Source organism: Notolabrus celidotus, unplaced genomic scaffold (genome assembly GCF_009762535.1).
Source record: "Notolabrus celidotus isolate fNotCel1 unplaced genomic scaffold, fNotCel1.pri scaffold_437_arrow_ctg1, whole genome shotgun sequence".
NCBI lineage: Eukaryota > Metazoa > Chordata > Actinopteri > Labriformes > Labridae > Notolabrus > Notolabrus celidotus.
This window is the reverse complement of record NW_023260244.1, coordinates 1-9,721: the sequence shown is the minus strand read 5'-3', so window position 1 is coordinate 9,721 and position 9,721 is coordinate 1. Positions and strand designations below refer to the sequence as shown.

General features: G+C 40.4%; 1 protein-coding gene across 8 annotated transcripts; it reads left to right on the top strand.

Moving 5' to 3' along the window:
- Nucleotides 1-3,557: 3,557 nt before the first annotated feature.
- Nucleotides 3,558-9,721, top strand: elf3 (E74-like factor 3 (ets domain transcription factor, epithelial-specific)). Of its 8 annotated transcripts, none has more exons than XM_034679288.1 (9): nucleotides 3,558-3,821; nucleotides 6,578-6,753; nucleotides 7,253-7,486; nucleotides 7,814-7,930; nucleotides 8,013-8,159; nucleotides 8,253-8,339; nucleotides 8,452-8,571; nucleotides 8,744-8,939; nucleotides 9,245-9,721. In XM_034679288.1, exons 2-9 carry the CDS (start codon nucleotides 6,585-6,587, stop codon nucleotides 9,348-9,350), a joined length of 1,176 nt encoding a protein of 391 aa, XP_034535179.1. In that variant the 5' UTR covers nucleotides 3,558-3,821; nucleotides 6,578-6,584; the 3' UTR covers nucleotides 9,351-9,721. The 8 variants fall into 8 exon arrangements, with proteins under 8 accessions (XP_034535179.1, XP_034535185.1, XP_034535186.1 ...); XM_034679294.1 differs by lacking the exon at nucleotides 3,558-3,821 and adding an exon at nucleotides 3,862-3,879; XM_034679295.1 differs by lacking the exon at nucleotides 3,558-3,821 and adding an exon at nucleotides 4,044-4,053.

The following is a 9,721-nucleotide window of genomic DNA, read 5'->3' as shown; positions in this document are numbered from 1 at the left end:
AAGGGGGCTTTAGATACAGACACAATAAAACAGTGACTGTATGTGTGTACAAAATTACTCTGGCCTCATTTTCTCAAAAAGGCTTTGACGTATAACATGAACATTTTGTAATCAATACTCATGTAAAAATATTGACTTATCTTCTTTGTGAGAACAGCAGCTGACTGTCAGTCAACACCCGTCTCAAAGTTTCATCACCTGAGCAGAACTGTAACACACTCTATCAGTTCATCTACAGGTGATCACACCAGGCAACCTGAAGTGATTCCAATTAAAAAAACACTTTGGATCAACACACTTACTCTTCAGACAACACATGAGGTTTATACCATGACCTGAAAATATTGTGATGATTTCTGAATGTAATCTTTATTAGACTTTGCAGATAAATAAGTAATAGACATGGTTAGACACCCTCTTAACTATGTTGATTTCAATGCACATACACACAACCTGTGGAAAGCCCCAGTATTTAGCAACAGGTGTAGGAGAGTAATGAAGGGTGGAGAAAGAGACAGCATGAATTGCAGGTGATGAAATGCTTTGCCTGTTAGTCTTCAGGCCATGAAAACTGGATCCAGTCACAGAGCAGAAACCTGCAGAGCTGCATTCCTCGCTGACATTTCCCCGACGTTCTGTGGAAACTGGGCGTGACAGATATTGTGAAATTTGGGAGAAAACATACGGGGGATCATTATCAGCTCAAACACATTCCAAAGGCCAACTCTGAAAAGAGTTATAGGAAAAATGTTTACCGACATCACCATCTGGCCACGCCCACTTCTTCACTGTTGTATGACATCAGCAGGGGAGGAGCTACACACACTGCTGTTATTCATCGCCTCTGGACCAATTCACTTTACAGAGGACACACTGTGAACAATGTGTCCAACATAAAACAAAGACAATTCAAATTATTAAATAAGAAAATAAGCTTCAGCAAGGTCCATTTATACATATATATATATACACACACATATACATATATATGTATGTATATATGTATATGTACATACATCTATACATATATATACACGCACATATATATTTATACGTTTTAATTCATTATGAGGTTTCTTCAGATCTGTTTGGACTTCTGTGAAAAGGGTTGAAGTGGTTCATCATAATTAATCAGTGTTGAGTTTTAGTCGATGTGATTTTAGTCTGTCAGCTTACTTTGTGTTGATCACAACTTTATTTCTGCAGCATAACATGGTTTGTATTTGGGCAGCAATGGTGCAGGGCAGCAGTAGTGCAGGGCAGCAATGGTGCAGGGCAGCAGTGGGGCAGGGCAGCAGTAGTGCAGGGCAGCAGTAGTGCAGGGCAGCAATGGTGCAGGGCAGCAGTAGTGCAGGGCAGCAGTGGTGCAGGGCAGCAGTGGTGCAGGTGTGTAAAGGGTTAAAGTTGTGTAGTGTTCTAACAGAAACAGGAAGTTCAGAGAATTTATCCTTTAACTGCCAGGTGGCAGCAGTGAGTTCGTGAGGTTTCCTGCATCTCTGTGTGAACATGACACCGAAACACACCTCTACCACCCTTTGTGTGCGTTTGTGTGTATGCGTGTGTGTGTGTGTGTGTGTGTGTGTGTCTGTGTGTGTGTGTGTGCGTGTGTGTGTGTGTGTGTGTGTTTGCCCTGCACACACTGTGAGCATTCAGTCAACAACAGTCTCACAATCTTTTCTTCCTCAGGTGTGTGTTTCTTTGCAGGACACCTGCATATTTCTGTTCACTTGTAAATAAAATATAAACACAAACAATAATATCATCGAGTCACAGCGCTGACTTTACCTCTAACAACAAATCAAATATAGATATAAAACATGACACCAGGTGTAAGGTGTGAGACTGAAATATGATTGAACTTGTTTTTTATATCATGTTTGGCCAACATACATAAACTCACTCACACACACACACATACACACACACACACACACACACACACACAAACACACAAATATGTAGGGTTAATTGCTACAGAGACATGTTTCCTGTTCATCAGCTCTTCTTCAACAACACTTTGTAAACGTTGGTGAACCCAGGAGACCAGGTTCTGGACTTTAAAGAGACTCGTGTCCCGTTCTTGTCTGATAGAGGATTTTAGCTGCTCAACACTTCGGGGTCTTTAGTTTCATGATACTCCAAATGTTTTCAATGGGGTACGAGTCAGGACTGCAGGCAGGCCAGTTCAGCACCTGGACTCTTCCACTACAGAGTCATGTCTGTTTTTAATGCAGTGACTTCCACTACAGAGTCACATCTGTGTTTAATGCAGTGACTTCCACTACAGAGTCATGTATGTGTTTAATGCAGTGACTTCCACTACAGAGTCATGTATGTGTTTAATGCAGTGACTTCCACTACAGAGTCATGTCTGTGTTTAATGCGGTGACTTCCACTACAGAGTCATGTCTGTGTTTAATGCAGTGACTTCCACTACAGAGTCATGTCTGTGTTTAATGCAGTGACTTCCACTACAGAGTCATGTCTGTGTTTAATGCAGTGACTTCCACTACAGAGTCATGTCTGTGTTTAATGCAGTGACTTCCACTACAGAGTCATGTCTGTGTTTAATGCAGTGACTTCCACTACAGTCATGTCTGTGTTTAATGCAGTGACTTCCACTACAGAGTCATGTCTGTGTTTAATGCAGTGACTTCCACTACAGAGTCATGTCTGTGTTTAATGCAGTGACTTCCACTACAGAGTCACGTCTGTGTTTAATGCAGTGACTGCCACTACAGAGTCACGTCTGTGTTTAATGCAGTGACTTCCACTACAGAGTCATGTCTGTGTTTAATGCAGTGACTTCCACTACAGTCACGTCTGTGTTTAATGCAGTGACTTCCACTACAGAGTCACGTCTGTGTTTAATGCAGTGACTTCCACTACAGTCACGTCTGTGTTTAATGCAGTGACTTCCACTACAGAGTCATGTCTGTGTTTAATGCAGTGACTTCCACTACAGAGTCATGTCTGTGTTTAATGCAGTGACTTCCACTACAGAGTCATGTCTGTGTTTAATGCAGTGACTTCCACTACAGAGTCATGTCTGTGTTTAATGCAGTGACTTCCACTACAGAGTCATGTATGTGTTTAATGCAGTGACTTCCACTACAGAGTCATGTCTGTGTTTAATGCAGTGACTTCCACTACAGAGTCATGTCTGTGTTTAATGCAGTGCTGCCTGAGGGTCTGTAGATCAGGTCCATCCAGTCTTGGTCCTGGTCCCTCTTGTCCAGAGGTGTCTCCTCTGAGTCTTTAAGGACGCTCTGTAGATGATGAATCCTCTGACTCGTGGTTACTCTGAGGAACATTATTGTGAAACTGTTGAACTGTTTGCTCACGCAGTCTCTCACAGAGTGAACCTTCCCCTCTTTCCTTCTGAGAGACTCAGCCAAACAAAATATATTCAGACAAACTATTCATATTCCAGGGTTCTCTATAAGAATGACACAAGGTGTCAACAAGGTTACCTTTAGATATAAAGAATCACTCTAACTCAGTCCGACAGTGATTCCTGAAACAAAGAGGGGAGGAGGGGAGGAGGGGAGGAGGCAGGTTTGTTTTGTTAATCCAGTTCTCGGGAAAGTGGAGGAGCATTGGAGGTGTGGCTCCTCATGTGGAATTCCCCTGAACTCACCTGAGTCCACCCCCCCAACACACACACACACACACAGGAGTATAAAGCTGTTCAGGTGTTAAAAGCAGCAGGTGCATCTATCGCTCAGAGGGACACACTTAAGGAGAGCAAACCGTACATACGCAACCTGAGGATTCACTCAGATCTCTCTGCATCAAACTGAAGCTAACGCTGTTAACAGGTAACTGAAGTTAGATTCATATTAATAACTGTGTTAGACTGAAGCTAACTGTTAACAGGTAACTGAAGTTAGATTCATATTAATAACTGTGTTAGACTGAAGCTAACTGTTAACAGGTAACTGAAGTTAGATTCATATTAATAACTGATAGATTGAAGCTAACGCTGTTAACAGGTAACTGAAGTTAGATTCATATTAATAACTGTGTTAGACTGAAGCTAACTGTAAACAGGTAACTGAAGTTAGATTCATATTAATAACTGATAGATTGAAGCTAACTGTAAACAGGTAACTGAAGTTAGATTCATATTAATAACTGTGTTAGACTGAAGCTAACTGTAAACAGGTAACTGAAGTTAGATTCATATTAATAACTGATAGATTGAAGCTAACGCTGTAAACAGGTAACTGAAGTTAGATTCATATTAATAACTGATAGACTGAAGCTAACGCTGTAAACAGGTAACTGAAGTTAGATTCATATTAATAACTGTGTTAGACTGAAGCTAACTGTAAACAGGTAACTGAAGTTAGATTCATATTAATAACTGTTAGACTGAAGCTAACTGTAAACAGGTAACTGAAGTTAGATTCATATTAATAACTGATAGACTGAAGCTAACGCTGTAAACAGGTAACTGAAGTTCGATTCATATTAATAACTGATAGACTGAAGCTAACTGTTAACAGGTAACTGAAGTTCGATTCATATTAATAACTGATAGATTGAAGCTAACGCTGTAAACAGGTAACTGAAGTTAGATTCATATTAATAACTGTGTTAGACTGAAGCTAACGCTGTAAACAGGTAACTGAAGTTAGATTCATATTAATAACTGTGTTAGACTGAAGCTAACTGTAAACAGGTAACTGAAGTTAGATTCATATTAATAACTGATAGATTGAAGCTAACGCTGTTGACAGGTAACTGAAGTTAGATTCATATTAATAACTGATAGATTGAAGCTAACGCTGTTAACAGGTAACTGAAGTTAGATTCATATTAATAACTGTGTTAGACTGAAGCTAACTGTAAACAGGTAACTGAAGTTAGATTCATATTAATAACTGTGTTAGACTGAAGCTAACGCTGTAAACAGGTAACTGAAGTTAGATTCATATTAATAACTGATAGACTGAAGCTAACGCTGTAAACAGGTAACTGAAGTTAGATTCATATTAATAACTGTGTTAGACTGAAGCTAACTGTAAACAGGTAACTGAAGTTAGATTCATATTAATAACTGTGTTAGACTGAAGCTAACGCTGTAAACAGGTAACTGAAGTTAGATTCATATTAATAACTGATAGACTGAAGCTAACGCTGTAAACAGGTAACTGAAGTTAGATTCATATTAATAACTGTGTTAGACTGAAGCTAACGCTGTTAACAGGTAACTGAAGTTAGATTCATATTAATAACTGATAGACTGAAGCTAACGCTGTAAACAGGTAACTGAAGTTAGATTCATATCAATAACTGTGTTAGACTGAAGCTAACTGTAAACAGGTAACTGAAGTTAGATTCATATTAATAACTGTGTTAGACTGAAGCTAACTGTTAACAGGTAACTGAAGTTAGATTCATATTAATAACTGATAGACTGAAGCTAACTGTTAACAGGTAACTGAAGTTAGATTCATATTAATAACTGATAGACTGAAGCTAACTGTTAACAGGTAACTGAAGTTAGATTCATATTAATAACTGTGTTAGACTGAAGCTAACGCTGTAAACAGGTAACTGAAGTTAGATTCATATTAATAACTGATAGACTGAAGCTAACTGTAAACAGGTAACTGAAGTTAGATTCATATTAATAACTGTGTTAGACTGAAGCTAACGCTGTAAACAGGTAACTGAAGTTAGATTCATATTAATAACTGATAGACTGAAGCTAAATGTTAACAGGTAACTGAAGTTAGATTCATTTTAATAACTGTGTTAGACTGAAGCTAACTGTTAACAGGTAACTGAAGTTAGATTCATATTAATAACTGTGTTAGACTGAAGCTAAATGTTAACAGGTAACTGAAGTTAGATTCATTTTAATAACTGTGTTAGACTGAAGCTAACTGTTAACAGGTAACTGAAGTTAGATTCATATTAATAACTGTGTTAGACTGAAGCTAACTGTTAACAGGTAACTGAAGTTAGATTCATATTAATAACTGTGTTAGACTGAAGCTAACTGTTAACAGGTAACTGAAGTTAGATTCATTTTAATAACTGATAGACTGAAGCTAACTGTAAACAGGTAACTGAAGTTAGATTCATATTAATAACTGTGTTAGACTGAAGCTAACTGTTAACAGGTAACTGAAGTTAGATTCATTTTAATAACTGATAGACTGAAGCTAACTGTTAACAGGTAACTGAAGTTAGATTCATATTAATAACTGATAGACTGAAGCTAACTGTTAACAGGTAACTGAAGTTAGATTCATATTAATAACTGTGTTAGACTGAAGCTAAATGTTAACAGGTAACTGAAGTTAGATTCATATTAATAACTGTGTTAGACTGAAGCTAAATGTTAACAGGTAACTGAAGTTAGATTCATATTAATAACTGTGTTAGACTGAAGCTAACTGTTAACAGGTAACTGAAGTTAGATTCATATTAATAACTGTGTTAGACTGAAGCTAAATGTTAACAGGTAACTGAAGTTAGATTCATTTTAATAACTGATAACTTCATCCCAACAAATGTTTTTCAGAGTTTGTCTCTAAAATGATTCTTCTGGATTTCTTAGAGTCTCCATGTCATCACCGTGCCTCAGCAGCGTTCTGACCTGTGCCAACCTCACCATGTACCAGACAGGGGAAGTCCTGCTGCAGCAGACCAGTGTGCTGCCCAGTATCAACACCCTGCAGACCAACAACACCACCCTGCAGACCAACAACACAGCACACAACTCCAGCATGGGGGGTAAGACTCTCTGAAATCTAACACACACATCTCCTACATGTGGTCACACCTGTAACATGTGTCAGTGTAATATCTGGTTGTAGCTGTTGGATTCAGAGTAGTGTGTAATCTGCATGACTCAAACCAAACACAAACAATCCCGCCTGTTTTTAATCCAGTCTGAGTTTCGTCTTTGGTTTCAGCTGAAGTCTAATCTCACAGTAAACACCGTTCTTTATTGTCAAACGTCATCGACACCATTAGCGTGCTGAACTTTGCTTTGACCTCATTCAGTCTCTGTGGGTTCAATCATTGACCAGCCAGCTAAAGTTTAACTTGCTTTAACGGTCAGACTGAAGAATGCAGCCACCTCAGAGATCTAACAGCTCCAGCTTTGTACTCAGTTTGCAAAGCGAGCATGTTATTCTGTTGGTAGACGTTAGAGCTGCCTGCAGCTGCATCACAGGGATCCTGTATGAGCAGACCGTCTAATATAATCTCACCTGTGGTCTGTGTGCAGGTGACTGGTACGGACACAGCAGCCCTCAATGCTGGTCCACAGAAAATGTTCTGGAGTGGATCAGTGACCACGTGGAGAGCTCAAAGTTTGATGCCAGGACCCTGAGTCTGGCCCGTTGCACCATGGATGGCCCCACCCTCTGCGTGATGACCCAGGACCAGATGTTTGCGGTCTTTGGCCCACAGCTTGGACTACAGCTGCACCAGAGCCTACAGGAGCACAAGACTAAATATGGTAAAAAAGGGCTCCATGGGAAAACTAAATCTTCAAGATGACATCATCATAGATCATGCCATGTGACCAGCACTCACATGACATCATCATAGATCATGTCATGTTTGCGCTGGTCTCCTGGAGATGTGGGACGGACGAATGTAGAACAGACTGAGCATCAAACTAAATCTGCGTCTCCTCCCTTTAGGTGAAAATAAATAATGATTAGTTATTTGAATGAAAACTTTAAATCGTGCTTTCCACAGTTCAGGAATAACATCGTATTATTTGTACTCATTTCAAACACTAACGTGTCATCGTTCTCTCTTGGCGTGTCATTTCTCTCAGAGCTCCAGAGCTTTTCAGCACCAGAACTAAACGAGACCTGCCAGCTGCTAGACCACTTCTTGGACAACCTGAACAACCTGAACTTCCCTTTGCTCAGCACCATCAGGATTGGTCAAAGTTAGTATTCTACAAACTCTCACTTCAACATGATTCTGTGTATAAACTCGAGGCTGACCCTAACCCTGCAAACTGCCAACAGCTGAAGGAGTCGACAGCAGGAGAGAGTTTGACTGCAGGGAGGATTACGATCTGAGCAGTGTGTCTCTGGAGCCCATGACACCTTGGGGAGACTCTGGGTACCTGTCTGATAATCAGTCTGACAGCGAGTTCAGCTCCTCCTCTAACAGTCAGTATTCATATTTCAGTATATCATTTTTAATGCTCTTCATGGAGCTGTTTTTAAGTGTTATGTAGTTTAAATCTTGTCTTTTGTGTCCAGGCGGCATGTTTGGCTTCTCAAACCTCAGCTCACCAGAGTCCGGCAGCTGTGAGTCAGACCCAGAGTTCTCCTACCCTGCTATTTCTAGTGAGTAAACAGGAAGAGTCTTAGTTTATGAGGTGCTTTAGGTTGATGTGGTTGTTAATGATCTATGTTTTCATTTGAATTAACCTCCTACAAATTCCTGTTGTGTTGACAGAGGTTCACATTAAAACAGAGAAAGGAGAGTCTCGTCTGAAGCGGCCGCGGGGCCGACCTCCCAAAGCCAGCAGAGAGAACAGCAGCAGCTTCTACGAGAATCCAAAGAAGAACAAACACGGTGAGGCGCTGTTTGATTCTGCATCATTCTTCATGCAAAGCAGATTTTGAAAAGCCTCTGTACCTGAACACCACTCAGTCATATGATGCTTTGCATCTTTATCACCTTACAGATTAACCTCTCAGACATGCTTATACAAACACACTTTAACTCGCCAAGTCCTCTGTTGCAGCTCCTCGAGGCACTCACCTTTGGGAGTTCATCAGAGACATCCTCATTCACCCTGAGAGGAACCAGGGCCTGATGAAGTGGGAGGACCGCCGCGAAGGCGTCTTTAAGTTCCTAAAGTCTGAGGCGGTTGCTCAGATGTGGGGCCAGAAGAAGAAAAACAGCAGCATGACCTACGAGAAGCTCAGCCGGGCCATGAGGTGAGTTCATAGGGCAGCTGAAGAAGACCATATGCATGTTCCTCATCCACTCAGACCTTTGTTCAGACACACACTGAACATACTTAAACTTAATGTGACGAGACTTTGGCTCTAAGGTCAGAGATGATTCGCTGTAGCTTTGACTTCAACATGAAACAGCTCTGATCTCTGATTGAATGCTCCAAGACATGAAATCATCACAGATTTAACACACACACACACACATATATATATATATATGTATGAAGGTATACAGAGAGGTACAGTCTTAAACCAGGACTAACTGATCCCCCCTGCACACACAGATATTACTATAAGAGGGACATCCTGGAGCGGGTCGACGGTCGGAGGCTCGTCTATAAATTTGGGAAGAACTCGAGCGGCTGGAAGATGGAGGAGATCGGCATGTGAGACACAGAGAGAAAGAAGAAGAACTCGTGTGATCTGTGTAAAAAACTTTGAATGTTTAAGACACAAACTTCCTCTCAGAGGGAAGGTGTTGCAGAAAACGTAAGCCAGTGTTTTTGGCTCTTGTAGGTTTTATGAACCGATATTAATGTGATGTTTTGTGTTTCTGATTATTACTGCAGAAACGTTCATGGACATCAGTTTTTCATGCTTTGTGAGTTTCTGTCCAACAGGCAGGAACAAAATGTATTTGAGCTCACTCTAATGTTTGTGCTCCTTTTTGTACTAACGCTGTACGTGCCTTTCTTTATGCGGTCTGGTTCTCAGGCCGGGTTGTGGTCCTGAGATCGAATGTTTTTGGTACTTTTATTTAA